The following is an 18,976-nucleotide window of genomic DNA, read 5'->3' on the forward strand; positions in this document are numbered from 1 at the left end:
TTCATCCAAAAGCTTTCCCGAAATACTCTTTTACATTTTGACCAGTTTTTATTATGTGCTATGATCGTCACAACAATGTTGTGGAGATCCTCCTGGGTGTGTCCGGCAGATCTAACATGGCGACTTACAGGGGGGGTCTGGTTTGCATTTGTAGTCACTGCGATGACCATTCATACCTCTGTTGAAAGGTTGATCTGTTTCGCCAACGTACTGCATACCACATCGGCACTGGAGAAGGTATATGGTATTTTCGGTTTTGCAAGTTACGTCGCAAAAAATGGCAAATTCCTTTCCAGTGCAGTAGCTTTTAAAAGTTTTGGTGTGCAGAATCTGGGTACAGGTCTTACATCTCTGCTCTTACTAGGTTATCTCTTAGGCTCCTGGGTCTACGGAATGCCAGGACGGGATGTTTTTGAATGTCTTTCCAATTTGAATGCAGTAACTGCGAGAGATGACGAATTTACTGCGTTATATAGGTTTACAAAAAATTATAAAACAAACAAAGTGTTAATACTGAAGTGTCAAATGAAGAAATTTCGAGGGACAAAACATGTTTTGCATCATGATTCGGTTCAATTGAATAACGATTGCTCTGACATTTAGAGATCAGAAATTAAAATATTGTTTAACCATGTATTATTCTTCAGGACTTAAATGTAACATATTGTCTATACATGTACATTTAAGATGCATTATTCATTCATGTGATTTTCACGATAATTATTGATAAATTATGCCATAAAAAGGTCAATTTATGCATTAAAGTAATATTAATCCACAAATATCTTCATCTCATCTGAGATTTAGATATAATGAACATCATGAGGACTATTCCAAAAGTAGAATACTTGAAAAGTCTCAGTTTATCAAAGATTCAAAGTTTCCGATCATTTACAGTCATTTAAAAAGCATAGCATGAAAAATAATCAACTACAGTAACAAAAGGGAGCTAATTCAAATGTCTTTAGGTATGATGAGAGTGAATTCTAATGGATGACTGCAAGAGCAATCAAGGGAACCAATGTTATAGCGATAATCAAAAGAATGTAATCCAGGGACAAAGACCAGACATGGAAAACAGACATACACAACAAAGAACATAAAGTAACCAAAATCATACACACAAAGTAACAAAAGTAAATGAGCAACTCGGAGCATGGACCAGATGCACCGGTAGGGTAAACGTCCTCTGCTTTTCTAGAAACACCCGCCGAGTTGTTCATAAAAAGTCAAGTCCGGGTTAGACAAACGAGGAAAGGAAAACTGACCCGCTGAATAAATCAGTTTTCATGGTGTTGATGGATACATCATAACGATCCACGAGTTCATGATGACGACCATACAACTTATATAGTGATGACTTCAATCTTGTAGCAACATAACCCTGTTCCAGAAGCATATTTGTTGGAGTTCTAGCGCGATACGAAAAGTCTGCGTAGTTTCGGCAAGATCTGGCATAACGTATGAGTTGTGATATGAACACTCCATACGCAGGAGCCGAAGGGATGTTGCCACAGATGAAAGGAAAGTTGACAATTCTGAATGAAAGGTCATCGCGTTTGTCGTAAAGTTTGGTCAATAGTTTTCCTTTACCATCGATTTCTAAGTGTAGGTCAAGATATGAGGCTGACTTCACAGTGTCTGTAGTATCTTTTATCTCAAGTTCTTTTGGGTAGATGCGATGTATCAAATCCCCGAAATTAGGATTGTTTAAAGATCACACGTCATCTATATAGCGGAAACTGAGATTGAAGGATCTAGCTAAACAATATTCTTTCTTTCTGATCAGATCAGCTATAAAGTCAGCCTCATAAGAGTGAAGGAATAGGTCAGCTAGTAAAGGAGCACAATTTGTTCCCATTGGAATGCCGAGCGTTTGTTGAAAAACACGTCCACCACACTGGACGAATATGTTGTCGATTAAAAATTCCAGCATTTTGTAAACATCTTCCTCTGTATATTTGGAAGATGATTTGGAATTATTTCTTACAAAGTATGAGGAATCTCTACCAAGAACTATGTATTTGTATCTAGGTGTACCATCTTTTTTGGAAAAACAACGATGTATAATGTTTTTAAGTCGGGATTTTAACTGAGTATGGGGAATAGAAGTATACAGTGTTGAAAAATGATAGGTTTTAATGCTATTAGATTCAGATAATAGTCTTGAACTGATTGTCTCCAAAAGATCTTTCGAATTTTTCAGGATCCACATTGAATTAATACCACTACGGGAGTAACAAATGTTGTGGTAGGACTGTAGACCCTCTGTTTTTAAGTGAAAAATACACTTAGCATAAATTCAAAAACTCGCAGGGGACTGATCTCGTTGATAATACAATTGTTTAAGTTGAACATAAAAATAATAAAATTGCTGTTCTTCATAGGTTAATTTTCTATATTATTTTACACAGTTTGTTATACCAAAAACATACGAATTGTTATTTATGCTACAATCTGGATCTACTTATTAAATACGGAAAACCTGACCGCAAACCATAGTGGTGCACCGTGTTGGGAAAGATGCCACGTTCCTCGCACGTTAAAGAACCCTGCTGTGGTATTCGATAGGAGTAGGAACCTTTGTGCTCCGCCACAGGAGGCTAAATTGCCCCACCTTACCCATCCCCCCTTTTTTCCGGTGGCAATCAAAATTTGTCGACCCTATTATCCTTGTGACCCATCCTTTTTTTTTTCATTTCATGTTCATTTTATCATCCATTTCATGTTCATCGTCTGAATATAGCTGAAACATTGCTGCTCGGACGTGAAACCCCAACAAACAAAATCTACTTATTAAAAAACACAAATAAAAGTGAACATCTTCAGCTGCAATTCTGCGAGAAAACGTAACCAGAAAATAAGTTTGCTTCCATGAAAATAAACGAAAGATATGGCCTTAAATGGACAATTTTCGAATGTCGATGCCCTTTTTTACCTTAGCAAATAAATGACAAAAATTCACTTGTTACTCAGATTGTACAATTAAACAAAGTCATACACTCACAGACGACATAAATGTACATTTGACAATTTGGGCCTATTCATATTTTCTGTAGATAATAAAGCTAGACGTAAATATACAGTCATTTCGATCTTGAGAAAGGATCTCGTTAACAGGTTGTCAGTAAAAGTAACACGGAGGACGATTTTCATTGGTAATGGGCAGAGATTTTTACCATGGAATAACATTCTGATCTTTCTGTTAAAGCATGACCTACTTCTAGAGAAATTGAGTGATTTATTTCCTGTGACATCAAGTTATAGAATAACATCAAATCTTCAAATAATACTAGGGTTTTAAAAGTAAACAGTTTAAAGATTATTGCTGCATTACATATAAATATTGAAGAAAAAATACCTATTTCTGATACTGAACTATATGTGAAATAAATACAAAATAAATGGAAAGCGACATAAAGTGATTGACACGTTACAAAAGTAGTTTTGGGAAAGTAAACCGGTCAGCTCAAAGTATATTATATATACATTGTTTTGTATATAGTCCAATTGGGCCGGAAAACGAAACCTTCCCCTCCCCAGAGGTATTTTTGTAGACCTATATGGGTTGAAAGATATGTACATTTGAAAGGTAAATCTGCCTGTTTGCCAGGTAATAAGTGCAGCGTTGTCATGGAAACCAAGGTTTAAAAGTAGGCCACAAGTTCTTTTAATAGTATTCGTGTTTGAAACATTTTGCTCCCATACAAGTAAAACAAATTCTCTTTATTAATACAAATGGCATCAGAAAAAGACAAGGCATTCTCATTTATTGTTAGGATAGAAAAAAAATCGCTTACCTTTTGAACAAAATGGTATGACGTACAAAATTATTGAAGGGCATAAAATGGATATTTTCAGATTTTTTTTTAAATTTTGAAATGTAATGGTTAATTTTCTGTCACCAAATGTTCTTATTTTTCTGACAACTATCAAAAGGCACAAAATGCACTACATATATAATATGAAACAACATTACATATTTCGTCACTCAGTTTTGATAAATATTGAACAATAACATTAAGTTATCGATACAACATGGTTGATACTCATATATACACGCCAACGCAATCTTACTTCTTTTTAAAGGTTTTTTGAATATTTCCTTATGGCTTTCAATTTGAAACTTTAGAATTAATTGATATGTTTCTGTTTTTTAAGGAATTCCTCATCGGATTGGCAATTTCGGACTTTATCAATACTCATACTAGAATTTCTTTGTTGGTTATCTGGTTTCAAAGCAAATAATTGTGAAAAACATTCTTAATAATCACCAGGTTCAATTCAAAAGCATCTGCAATGGATTCTTAATACTTGGGAAAGTCTGTAAACACATACTAGTGGAAAAACTTAAGTCAAAATCCGATAATTAGTGAACAATTTGTTTTGTATCCATCTGTTGCAAATAAAAATCCTTTTATCGTTATAAATGATGAAGCATCTCAAAATCAACCAGTGTCCGTCTTAAATGATAACCTTGACCAAATACAGCTCAAACCCTTTTCTTTCGACACAACTATTTCTAATTTCAATGTGATATTTGTTTTTGATATATATAATAAACGTGAAATGAGTTTAATTTCTTCTACTGAAACTCACTTGAGTTAATGTTCTAAGATTAAAAACAAAATATGTATAACCAGGGTAGTGATATATGACTCACATATGAAATATCTAATGTGTTAGTCCTCATCATTATCATTTTCCTTCTTTTCAGAGATAAAAAATGTTTAAAATAAAAACAATTGAAAATTAATAATTTGCGAACTTATTGTACATTACTATCAACATGTGGAGAAATGCCAAGAGTTTCATTTTATATCAATTTACAATTTGTGCCCAATTCTTACAGTGTTACCTTCTGATTTGCATAAAACTAATTTTCATTTCTGATTTCAAATTACGATATAGAGTCATCCTTTTAACCAACCTTGGAGCAAGATTTTGTAGGTTTCTGTGTTCCAAAGTGATTAAACAGGAGAACAATTATTTTATATAAAAAAAATAAAAAGGAAAAGCTCAATAGTCGTGAGAATAAATTATCAGTTGCAAACAATTTTTCCCTGTGGTTGTGAAAGATATGAGAGTATTTGAAATAAAAAATAACTAAGCAAGCTGTTTATCAATATTGTCAAACCACTATGTTAAGTAACATTTATTTGTTTAATAATTTGGTATGGCAGTTTTTCTGGTCATCATTTAATACAAGCACAAATATGTAGGCATTGAATTACATTTAACTATAACGCAATAAAAACCAGTACACCATTTTTATTAATTGACTGTAAATTATGTCAGAAATATTCTTTTAATCATACCTGTGGGATTTATTTAAGTTGTAAATATTTTCTAGACTATTTCATATTACATGTAGTTCAGTTTCAAATGCTATTGGAATATCCAACAAATCAAATGCATTAGTAAAGGACAGAAGTTTACTTGTCTTTTGTTTTCGTCCATATTCATGATCAGAAATTAATTTAAAATGTCACATTACAACCAACAAAATGTATATTTAAGGAAAAGAATTGCCTTGGCTAATTTACTTTGCCTACAGGCTTTGTAACTGATAATTTCATGACAAGTTCAATGATATCCTTGATATCAATGTTTATTTTGCGATTACAGTTAATTATCAAAATTAGTAACGCCTTTATTATAATTTTGTGAAGAATGGAAGGACTCAGGTCTTCAATCCTATAAATTTCTAGCATAACATATTTCTCACAGAAACAGTTAGCCAACATTCATACGTACCGAAATGAGTTTAATAATTTTATTATGATAAACATAAAACATAATGGTCAATTACTTTCATATATACGATGCACTTACTAGTTAAAACTATGCTTACTAACAAACATTTATTATGATAATCCCGTGATTATCTCAAAATTCGAATAATTTTCAATGGAAAATGTTTGGGTAAGAGGATTACTTTTTTCAATTTTATACTTTAATTTCATAATTATGAACCATATACTCATTCACAAGCTTGAAAAGTGAGCTTTTAAATGTATCTAACAATTTTTTGTATCTGTTTTACTTTATTGAAAAACTCAGTTTTTGCTAAATTTTGTCATCATTTTCACGCTACGTATTCGCTATATCTTTAATCATGAGCTAGAGCTCCACTTATATTTTAGCAAACAGGCAGAAATGTGCTTCAAATACATCTATGTTAAACGTTATATAGGTCTACGAAATTCCCCCAAGGGGTGGGGTGGCTATGTTGGCCAATGTTCTAATTACTTTACTATACAGATCTTGTAACCATCTATAATGCATATACGACAAAAGTGTTAATTTAATCTTCTCTCCCAAGTACGAGGTATAAATTACAGATGTGCTGGATCATGTTTCCAAGTATATGGTTCTACTTTTTAAGCTACGCCTGCATTAATAAGGGATTCCCCGAATATTCTGTTAACAGCGGGAAAACACGCAACATGAAACAAGAGATCGACACTGGACACTATAAATACCTGATTTATTCATATATGTTAAATGATTGATTTCTTACCTAAAAAGATTTCATTTCATTTTATCAAATCTTATTTAAATTCGATAACAATTAATAATTATTGTGTGATACTGAAGCAAATTTGACAGTTCTGACATCGTTGGGAAATTTTCAGATCAATTTTGAGCCGATGGAGGAGTATAGCGAATAGAGTCGTCACATTCTGAGACGCTGTATATATATAATTTAGTTAATTGTTGATAAAGACCATCCGTTTACTGTAAATTCCTCAGCGTAGCCAGTTCCTACGCTCCATACATATACATGTACATGCTGTGTCTTTTAATAATTCTATGGTACGTTTCTTGTGTATATCTATTGACATTATCATTATTGAAAATAATCAGGTCCTTCATTTTATGCTATGATATGTACATATAAACGACTATCGACGTTGGCATAAAACTTAAAAGGTCCATTTCAGAGTACATTTTTCAGTTAGAATTTGTTTTGCATTTACTGAATGATATGAATATGATGAACAAAAACAAAACATACGGTACTAGTAACTGATCTTCTTTGTTTTACCAAGGGCGGATCCAGACAATTTTAAAAGGAGGGGTGCCAGCCGAGTTCCTCATAAAAAGGGGATGCTGAGACATTATTTTCCATTTTTTGTCAATCTAACACTTGATACCACATGCGATACAGATTATGACATGTCATGTTCATTATATCATATACTTTAACTATACTTCAAGTAAAGTGTGTTCTATGTAGAGATGCTATGAAGGGTATGCGATATATGTCTAAGGATGTGATATAGGGTATGCAATATAGGCCTAGAAATATGATATAGGGTAAACGATAAAAAAAGGTTCAAACAAACAATTACAATGAGTATACAAAAAGGGATATTTTGATCTAAATATATGATATAAGGTGATTTTATCGTTTGTATGATTATCTATTTTATGGAAAATAAATGTACGAAGAGGAGTTTAAATGCATTAGAATAATTTGAAAATAAATTGAAAATTATCACTGAAGTGCTTGTTTTGTTTAAGTGAATAATCTGCCAAACACACGCATTATTAAACTAGATTACAAGTTTCTATATTAAATGACCTTTCAAAAGTAACTTTGTTCGTATATAGAATGTGTTACAAATTGAGGTCAAAAGCATTTTGAGCAGAAACCTGAACAAATCAGACGAGAAATATTATACTGCAAAGAGGAAGCTTTTCATCATCATCATATTTGTAGCTGCATAAATTGTTTCACTTCATCCGTACCAAAAAGTGCAACCTTTTCTAAAAGTGTTTTGTATTAAGGTCAATTGTTTTGAAACATGCAGATTAATTACCAATCCACATAAACTTTACACAGTGCTAATAGTAGAGGTGTTTAATGGCTAGAAAACCCACCAAACAAACAATGTTTTTCGGTCTTCATATGCCATATTATTTACGTTGATATAGTCATTTCTGTATGCAGGTTTGTATTTTATTTTTAAAAAAATACCTTTTTGACCCATTTTTTTTAAATGATATCTGTCTGAATTCTATTTGAAATATTACTATGTGTTGACACTATGAATAAATGATAAGTAATTGCAAATGTTTCACTGTACATTTGTTTTTATTTATTTACAATTCTATGTAAGAATTAGACAATGGGTGACACATAATTTTTCTCAAGTTGGTCTTTTTGCATCAAATATAATTAATATATCTAGTTAACAACCGAAAACCTATTTGAATTTATCCTGAAGTATCTGTGACGTAGAACATTTTTACTGGATATATAGGGAAAAAGTGCGGGAGAACTTTCCCTCCATTTGTCCAAAGTGTATTTTAATTCAATATGATCTATCAATAACTTAAAAAGACAAACTTTACCAACACTATGATGGTTGTTTCGGGAGGTTATGAGGTATGGATACTTGAATAATGCAATAAAATCTCTATATTTGTTTTCTTCATGCCCACACCTAATATACATTTTGCCTGACTCTTAGACAGAGAAGTACTTGTTCATTTTTTTACCTTCTAGTATACCCCCTTTTTACGCACATGTAAAGGACTCGACTTTAGAAATCATTTGAATTTCATCAACCAACATTCATTAAAAAAGTACTTAAAATCCATGTCATGATAAAATATTGTAACTCTCTCGGTAAATCAAGCTGACATGTACTCATGGCGTCCTTCACCTACTTGACTAAAATAGAATGATAGGAAATACAAAGCGGAAGAAAAATACAGCAAGTAATTATGTCTTTAGTCACGTCTCAGATGTATAGTGACAATGTACATATACATATTACCAATTTTAGTTTGTTTACTTGATTGTATAAATACAAGTCAAACGTTATAGACAAAGTTTGTTGATTTGGATGCCATTTTTTTTAAGTTTGTTTGTTTGTTTGTTTTTTGGATGCTTTAATCCGGAAATGTTGTCATCGTTAGTCACGCTGCTGTTATGTAGATTTACAATGGCGTTCTACACGAATGCTGTAGAGAAGCCTGATCCTTATGCCAAAACCCATACAGACATTACAAATAAGGGAATATTCAAAGCATTAGCATATTACATAATAAACAACAAGGATTCCAATTACCAGGACGAAGAAACGGCTTTCCGTGAATGTTTTAAACCAGGTAGGATGTACTATATAACGCACAGTATGTATACCACATGTGTAAGGAAATGTCTTGCAAGGCACACGTTTAAAAAATTATGAATTATTCATACAATTTAGCCACCTGCTGTGAACATGCATGCATATATCTCTAAACCGTGTCACTGTCCTTTACTTGGAACTTTTTATGGTTTGTATAACTTGTTTCGTTTGCTTGAAAAAAAAAACATTCGGGCTCTGTGTATTTTTCTTATGAAATAATTAAGATCAGTCCTATCTAACAAAATCACTTTCAACACTGTTTTCTCTATTCGGAAAAATATCTCCATGTACACTGCAGAATTACTTTTTCGCACCTGCATTGATATGCAGGCAAATATTCAGAGCTTATGCGTAAATATCTAATATGCTCAATAGCCTAGCTTAAGTATTTCACAGGTCTATTATAATACTGGCGAAAACGGTATTGTCGTGCTAATCGTTCTGAGGTTTTTGCCGTCTTTCAGCGTCTGAATTCGGTGTCAAACGGATTAATTGTCTTTCATTTGTCAGAATTTGACAGATTTATTATAATACTGCGTACTGGTATTGTCGTGCTACGTGTAGTTGTTCTCAGGGGTTATTTTTAAGCTATTTGCCGAATTTTTAGATCTGAATTTTGTGTGAAACGGATTTCTCTTTCATTTCACTCAGCTGCATCCTGCGAACACGTTAGAATTGTTACCCGCTCGTTGAAAAACATAGGCGTGTCCCAGGTGATGGATCGGGGAGGAGTGGGCATTTGCGACAAAGCTATATGAGTTGTCAAGTTATATAAGTAAACCATTTTGCAAACCATTTGAGGTCAGAATTTATGATTGAGTTTTAAAAAACCCGGTATGGCATCATATTATGCGTTTAAGCGGAGAGACCATTTGTTTCCAAATTTCCCAGTTCGATTTACTACTGTTCGTAATCATAATGTTCTAATGAAAATTTGGTATTTGCCATTGAATTTGTGTCGCCTTTTTCATCGTGGGAATTAGCTTGAGAATGATATAACACTCGCTGCTATATCATTAACCAGATGTGTAAAATATGATAAACAAATCCATTCAATTGGTATATGTCCAGAATAAGTAAAAATCAGTAACTTGATCAATACAGGAAAACAGGCCCAATACGGAGAATAGGCTCAATATGGATTAACAGACCAAATACGGACGGACTCAATATTTATTCGCCCCGTGCAGGTCCGGGTGTTAAAAGAATAGGCCTGCAGCAGCGCTAAGCTTGTCGTATAAGGCGACTAAATAGTGCTCAGAAACCTAGCCGGGGGCTAGGTGCTCTGCCCACAGAGCAACTGGGATGTGTGCCCCAGATGGTGGAATGGGGTATCCCTGGCGTGTTACATGCTGGGGTTGTCAGGCTATAATACGGAAAACCTGACCGCTAACCATAGTGGTGCACCGTGTTGGGAAAGATGCCACGTTCCTCGCACGTTAAAGAACCCTGCTGTGGTATTCGATAGGAGTAGGAACCTTTGCGCTCCGCCACAGGAGGCTAAATTGCCCGACTTTACCCATCCCTCCTTTTTCTAGTGGCAATCAAAGTTTGTCGACCCTATTGTCCTTGTGACCCATCCTTTTTTTATCATTTCATTTTCATTTTATCATCTATTTCATGTTCATTGTCTGAATATAGCTGAAATATTGCTGCACGGACGTTAAACCCCAACAAACAAACAAACAAACAAACAATATTTATTCTCTTTTAGGTAGTCAACAAAATAATATGGCGGGTTTTGGTTGTTATTTCGGAATGGTAATATACCTATAAAATATGCCCCAAGTAGTTAATTATTAAATTATGTTACTATGTGTATGTAACTGAAACAACGATTTAACAAATATTATACTGAGAAACTCTGACAATAATGAATTTCTTATTTTGCACTTCAGTATATAATACAGGAGTCTTAGAATGTTTTTTTTTCTTTATATTTTTTTCATATTGGTCCTGTATTATGTCCTCGGAGAGGTCGTATTTGGCCAAGTAAAGCTACTCATTACAGCTGAACGACTGTCCTTGGACATAATACGGCTCGACATAAAAAAAAGCAGTCTATAACCCTATACTCTGTGATGAAATATAGCATACCTTTTTACGCCGAGTTTGCGCAGTATCAAAACTATGATATTTACCGTAGTATTTTGGTGATTGAGCCCGGCACGATAATGTGATAGAAGCGAAACCCGTCTTATGTAGAGACTATATCAATTCGATATTTACCACAAATCTTCAATATTGTAAGTCTACAGATTTTTTCTTACATTCTGGCGCTTAATACATATATAATATGATCATTATGACTACACCACAACTAAGGTCAATATGCTTTTAAGTTTTGCATGACTATTAGAAGGGTGGTATTAGGTTATACATCTGGCGATGTCAAGTTGTTTTGAGTGATGACATTGATCTATATTTCTTTATATAATAGTTGAGGGGTTTTTCTTTGGTCTAGTAAGATATCTGACAGAGATAGTAACGTTTTTTGTACTGTCATAGCACAATGTTATTCACCCTTTTTACAAATATGTTGTTATAAACCCCAATCATTGCGTACCTAACCTCTACTACCTTATTTTTTACTACCACATAAAGAAGCGTGCGTTCTCAGTGAGTTCAAACTCATGTTCATGTGTGTAGACATTACCGTAACACGGTACATATCTGGATAATATGACACTCATACGAACACGGATGTAGTACTTGTTCTAATAGCGTAAACTAAGCACAAGAAATATCAATGACGTCTAACTACTTGTTTTCATTTGCACAGTGCTTCCATGTAGTTGGAGATGCAACGGTAATACTCAAATCTCGTTTGATTCCGTTTTCAAGGGTACACACATGTATTCTCGTTGATTGCCGAATTTTAGAAATGGCTTATTGTACTACTTTCGGACAAAAGCCATTTGACAGAAATGGAGAAAACAAGATACTTGTTTGCTATACATGTATTATTTAAAAAAAATAAGCATAGAAGTAGAGGTATAGTTTCAACACATAGTTTCAATGTAAAGTTGTATGTTTTACGTGAAAGTTATATGATCGTGTTGAACTGGCAATAAGAAATGCGACAACTCTTGTAACATCAATATATAGCATGTTTAGTGTAGACTTAAAATTATCTTTTGTTCCGTTCTCCGCTACTATTGGCAGTGTCCGACTTTTATATGGATTGATACTGAAATTGGCATTAGCTTTTATTTATATAAATATATTTTAATAAAACATCTTACGCGTAAATACAATGAATAAAGAATATAACTTTTTCTACACTAAATTAAATATTGATGTTTACTATATATAACAATTAATCGAGAATGGGTTTGTACGAAAATGAGACTTACAGGCCTATGAATAACTAGAAACATATAGAGAACTTTACAAGCGGAAACATCACATGGGTAACAATTTCCCTCTGCTCACTTTCTTCCTTTACGTGAACAATTTACAGTAAAAACCTGCCTTACAATAGGCCAAAGTGAATCAAGCAATTAAGGAAGCCATTTCGAAAGTCGTGAAAAGGACGCTTTGCTTACAGATATATGCTCTGGCGGATGGATGGACTTAGAGGGCTTTTTACGCCTTGTTTTGGGGGCTAAGCATATATACAAGGTTATACCTGTTGCTGAAGTTTATTTTTATGAAAAACATGCCCCATTTATATGATTGCTTGTTTGTTTGTTTGTTGGGGTTTAACGTCCGAGCAGCAATATTTCAGCTATATTCAGACAATGAACATGAAATGGATGATAAAATGAACATGAAATGAAAAAAAGAAAGGATGGGTCACAAGGATAATAGGGTCGACAAATTTTGATTGCCACTGGAAAAAGGGGGGATGGGTAAGATTATGTGATTGCATGATTACATGAAGCATGTTTTAAAACTATAAGAGAATTCACATAATTAATGATAACAGTCTGAATACATCCCCAGAAGATATAGTAAATGGATTAGTTGTAAGACTGTGTAGGATAGGTTCAATTCTTTAGCATGCATTTGTGTATCATCAGACTGAAATTTTATAACGGAATATATGAATTTGATAACAAGATGTTTTTGAGATTTACCATGCACTTATCAAGCAGATACAGACAAACAATCTTGACAGATACAAGGTGCCTTTTGTGCAATTAGACATTCATAAGCATAAGTGATTTATGGTAATGATACAACCCAATAAGTATAAGAAAACGTGTTTACTTTAGAATAATATATGTTCTCGTTTATAGATGTAAAAACTTTATAAAACCTTATATAGTTAACAAAATTGATATGTTATGACTGTTACCATATGTATTGTGAAACCCATTTTTCTTTTTTTTTAATCAATTCATCTCTTTAAATTATTTCCTGTAGGAGACAATAATTGAACAGCAAATCATGTCTTTTTAATATCGGAAATTCAAATTTGCTTTTTTATTTTTTTACTTTCCAAACCAACTTTTATGGAGATGGTTAAGAAGCAGAAAATAGTTTGCGTCCCCTTTTTTGCTGGTTAGATGCGTTTGTTAAATTCATTAAAAAATATGCTTTAGTCTACAGTGTTAATATCATCACATTTTGACCATATTTGGAATATAGTTTTGTTGCTACAAAATTGAAGTCATCACTACAGACGTTTTATTGTCGTAATCATGAACTTGTGGATCGTTACGGTTTATTCAACTGATTTGTTCACTGTATCATAGTTTTGTTATCATCTTGAATATATTTGAGCAACTCGGCGGGTGTTTCTAGAAAAGCAGAAGTCGCTTACCTACGGTGCAACGGGACATCCCCAAGTTTTTAGTTGAATTTGAGTTGCTCATTTACTTTTTTCTGTGTGCGTGTTGTGTTGGTTGTTTCTTGTTCTTTGTTGTGTGTGTCTGTTTACACTGTTTATCCCTGGATTGCATTCTTATGTTTTCATCTTTTGTATACCCCGGACTTGACTTTTCATGAGCAACTCGGCGGGTGTTTCTAGAAAAGCGGAGGACGCTTACCCTACCGGTGCACCTGGTCCATGTTCCCAGTTTTTAGTAGAGTCCGAGTTGCTCATTTGCTTTTGTTACTTTGTATGTATGATTTTAATTACTTTATGTTCTTTGTTGTGTATGTCTGTTTTCCATGTCTGGTTTTTGACCCTGTATTACATTCTTTTGATTACCGCTATAACCTTGGTTCCCTTGATTACTCTTCCGCTGGAATCTTGGTCGCCTTGATGATGGCATTTCGATTTTTTTTTTCTGAAAGCATTTGGTGTACAAAAACAAAACACATTTTCATGGTTGAAAAGGGCAATTTTTGACCTAAAGTTGAATTGAAAACAAATATGGCAAATTAAGCCCAAACCCCTCCCCAAAAGAAAAAAACAGTTTCAACTATTGTTGTTGCCGATATCAAGTTCGTTAAATGCATACTTATCGTGACACCTTGAAAATCAATCAGTGAATTTATCATTGAGATATATTTTTTAGACGCTTTTAAATATATTCAATAAATTCTTTTTTGTATTCCCGAAGGTTCCACACACACTAAAGAAATGTTCAATGCTCTTGCTGAAGTACGAGTATCAGTAGCAGATACACAAGTTTATAAAGCCAACCTAGCGTACATCCATTGCCATGCAGATCAAATAAGACTTGGTTAGTTTCTTTTGATATCTTTTGTATGGAGCATCTTGCATAAGCAAAGGTCAATCGAGGAGAAACGTGAAAAATACTTTTCTTTGCTTCTCGAGATATGTCTACATCTACCTTTCACAAATGTAATAGAACCGTGTATAACTTTGAAACTAAAGTACTTGTTTGGGTAAAAACTTCCCATTTTTAGTAGATGGGGGTTGAAATAGTGTATGAGGATGGGGATTTTAAATGGAGAGGATGAGAAAATAGCAATTATTGATAAAAAAATATATATATTTCAGTTGAATGTTAAACCTTTTGAAAATATAAAAATAAAACAAATTAATTTGATAATGTACATATTTGATACGACATATGCAACATTACTTTTAAATATATTAATTCGAGAGAAAAAAATATATTAGGTTCTCTATCTTTATTGTAGCTCACAATCATGTTATTTCGTGCAAGCAGAAACTTGTTGAGAGAAAGGAAAACCTAGTTGAATTACGACGTCAGCTTGGAGAATGTTTGTACACTGTTCAATCGTTCTACAGCAATACAAACTGGGTAGAGTTGAACGGCACTACTCCATACTTAGATTTTGGTAAGTAAATTAAATTCAACTATCTTTAATGCTTTTTAGCGTAGCATGTTCCTAGTTTCAAGTATTCTTTGAAAATAAAACGGAGTAAGTATATTTTATTTTAAAATCTTTTTGTATAAGAGGGTTATGATTTAAACAATCAATATATGACTGGAAGTAGTCAATAAGAACAACTATGTATGGTATTTATTCATCATTTATATATCACCTTGATGCTATCTGTTACCAGGAAGTAGTTTCGTGTCATTTCAAAATTAATATACATGTATTTCTTTAGGAGTAAAAGATAAGCAGCTGATGCCAGTTGCCGAATCACCAGGCGAAGATACTTGTAGAGATATGCCTGATATGTTAGTTTCAATACTAATGTAAATTGAATATGTCATGTATTAATGTCATCTGCATCATCACTTACGGATTATACATACAAGATACACATGTAAAACATTATACTGGTAAAGATAAACAATCCATATTATTATTCAAGTATTAAGAGTGTTTCTGAAATAGTTCACTAATGGGGCATTTGCTTTAACTATGGCGTATTGTATCATTTTTATGAAGGTCATATCACTGCTAGTAAAATTCGAAAGGCGAAAATTAGTTTTGAGATTATTAAGGCAAATATGAATTAAATTGGGAACAAAGTACTAATTGAGGATTTCCTCACCAACACAATGAATTTAAAAGATGTTTTAGAAAGAAAAATATATGGGTAAACCTTGGCTTACACTTTTTTCTTAAATATTGAAGCATTTTAATGTATTGTGGTATAAATAACTAAGTTGTTCCCATCAACGCATTTGATCGCCAAAATAACATCAAAATTACCTTTAAGTATCTTTATAATTTCTTATACGATTTGTTTTTTTTTTATCATTTTAAATTATTATTGTTGCTTTGTTTTTCTCTTTAAACAAATTCAGGTTTAATTGTAAAGACAACCTTCTCACCGATAAGCTGACTGGTGGCTATTACGAGGGACGGGGACCTATGAAACCCATTAGTAAGAATACTCAGTATAAAATTTTTATTTTTCCCGTTTCTGTTACATTAAGTAGTTTGATGAAGGAAAGTTATAAGAATATCTGCTTATATGTTGTTTATTTAATCAAAGAAGTTAACGTTCTCTCCAAAAATGAGAGAGTTATTTATTTGTTTTTTCACATTGTGTACTTTCGTTTATTTTTCATTACTTACTTCTATTCTGGTTTGACTCGATGTTTGTTGAAATTACATGTTTTGTGTTATCAATAAAAATAATTAAATACCAGTATATAATTTATTTTTAAAAAGCGATCCTGAAATTGCATATGAATGTACAAATGCAAACAAATGCATTTATTGTTTCTTCCGTTATTCAAACAACCAAAATTGATCAAATAAACTAAGCGTTGTCTGAATAAAAAGAAAAACAATGCACAAGTTTTAAGTTATCCTTGTAAATTTAAAGCAGATGCAAATCTTTTCTATCAATTTATATTTTATATCTTCAGGGGACCCACAGGCAACAGCTGGCAAATGTAGTCATGGTGGACTTGAAGACGAAAGCAGATTTTTTGTAGCTAAGTGTGGAATCAACAAGGACACGACAGATAAGGAATTTTCCCCACATTATCATCTCCATTACAACGCATATGATGCTGCAGTGGAGGCAACAAAACAATTTCTTATTGGAGAAGGTTACAAGCATATATTTAATTCTGATTGTTTTTGCCGGTCAAATAAGTTTGATACAATCTATCTACATTTAAATGCTTGAAAGAGTTCCTGTTTGTTAATTCAGTTTCACAAAAACATTTTTGAATATTTTAAATGATATTAATCACATTATTATAACTATATGTACATGTACTGTTTTAGATGGAGTATTGAGCCGTTTGGGACATGATACGTTTGATTCCATGTTTAATGTATTTAAAAAGATACCGATATCTTTGGCCTTCGCAGTGGACTATTCAGGCTCTATGAGTGCGGAGATAGAAGGCGTAAAAGAACAGATTATACAACTAGTTTACAGTACAATGAATTCAGAAAATGAGCCGTCTGATTATGTTCTGTCGCTATTCAACGATCCTGGTGAGTACAAATTATTTTACCACCACAGCCCATTATAATAAAACATGTCGCAATATATGAAGATCCTTCTGTGAAAAGTGTAAGTGGTGACAGAAATATTCAATTACGTTATGTAGCTATTCCTTAATCTGAGCTTCCGCTGTATTGATGACGTATTATCGTTAAACAAGCCTAATTCGGAAATTTTATTCATCGCATCTACCCCAAAGAGCTTGAGATTTATTTAAAGACCGTAGTCAGCAAGAAGTGAATTGTTGCATTTTAAGTAACTATATCATTATTATATTTGAAGATTGAGTTGATTGTTTTAGGTTAATCAAAAATGTACCGTTTATGCAAATTGTACTCTTAATTACACTATCAAACGAAAGTAAAAATGAAAACTAATTTATATAATCCCTGATTTAAATCAAAGACGGAAGTCTTCAAACTCGCTTATCGTCAAATATTCACTGTCACTGATTTTGGCATACTTTCAACATCCGGAATATAACAAATGCGATATGCTCTAAAATCTGGTGACCTCCGCTAAAATCTTGGTTCCCTTGATATTATTGTGTCCTCTTTCTTAACCGTTATGACCTGACTGGCTATATATAAATATTGGTGTTCTGATAATATATATATGACCTTTATATATTAAATTGTAATGAACGCCTGTGTTTGAATCAGAAACTGGGTAATATTACATAAATTCAAAGCTAACCTATAATTATCTTTTAATGTAAACTTCCCGTTCTAATACATGCTTTAAAAAACACGCATAGATATGTGTATCATATGTTAAAAAAGGTACGTTGTAGCGATCTTTGGGTCGCTTATGATATTGACCAGTGAACCAGATTATGAACCTGATTGAGCAGCTGGCAATGAATATTCATAAATATTGGGGCATGCTAATGTATATGACCTATATAGTCTTGAAACGAACCTCAGTGCCTGATTCGGAAACTGGGTAATGTTCAAAGCTTACCGATCATTTCATGTAAACTTCCCGTTCTTGTACAAGCAAGAGTGCAAGAAGTCGCAAACAATATTAGCGACTTAAAAAAGAATCAATGTTCTTTAAAGGTATACTAACATAAAGGGAACGTCAGTTTTTTTAAAGATCTTGATATTACTAAGACATTAACTACTATTCATGACAAATATGTTCTTGACTCTACAGAAAAAGCACCCGATAATATTTTAAAGATATTAGTATTGATCGCTTGGTAAAGATTTATGAATTGATGGGACACTAAGCAATCCAAGTACAATGCTTTCGAATGCAGAAATCATTCAAAATCCTTTCTAAATGAAAGAGAATTCAAATATTCTATTTCCCTACCTTCATACTACCATTGGTCATCTAAACATATAAAAGACAGGTTACAGATTTCAATGTATCAACACCTTTAGGTAACAATAAGATATACCTTGTTCAAAATCACTCAAAATTGAATAACAAATACACTGTTGATGAAATTAACGCTATAGTACATTATTTAAAAGACAAATATATTTGTTCAGTTTTTGACAAG

The 18,976-nt window shown here is 32.9% G+C and overlaps 1 protein-coding gene across 13 annotated transcripts in view; it reads left to right on the top strand.

Annotated features, from left to right (window-relative positions):
- Positions 1–8,666: 8,666 nt before the first annotated feature.
- The window catches only part of LOC148613526 (von Willebrand factor A domain-containing protein 7-like), a 37,251-nt gene continuing 26,941 nt past the window's right edge, over positions 8,667–18,976 (top strand). For 11 of the 13 annotated variants that reach the window (XR_015923374.1, XR_015923373.1, XM_088586877.1 and 8 more), the window contains exons 1-7: positions 8,740–9,126; positions 14,666–14,788; positions 15,213–15,374; positions 15,652–15,724; positions 16,301–16,380; positions 16,871–17,056; positions 17,238–17,453. Coding sequence is in view for 11 of the 13 variants with exons in the window: in XM_088586877.1 (XP_088443003.1) it covers positions 8,862–9,126; positions 14,666–14,788; positions 15,213–15,374; positions 15,652–15,724; positions 16,301–16,380; positions 16,871–17,056; positions 17,238–17,453 (1,105 nt within the window). In the remaining 2 variants the exon portion in view is untranslated. Of the gene's footprint in view, positions 9,127–14,665; positions 14,789–15,212; positions 15,375–15,651; positions 15,725–16,300; positions 16,381–16,870; positions 17,057–17,237; positions 17,454–18,976 lie in introns of all 13 variants that reach the window. The other 2 variants (XM_088586882.1, XM_088586875.1) reach the window with 2 other exon arrangements.

Source organism: Perna viridis, chromosome 6 (genome assembly GCF_037379345.1).
Source record: "Perna viridis isolate PV_CMFRI_1.1 ecotype Kerala chromosome 6, ASM3737934v1, whole genome shotgun sequence".
Lineage (NCBI taxonomy): Eukaryota > Metazoa > Mollusca > Bivalvia > Mytilida > Mytilidae > Perna > Perna viridis.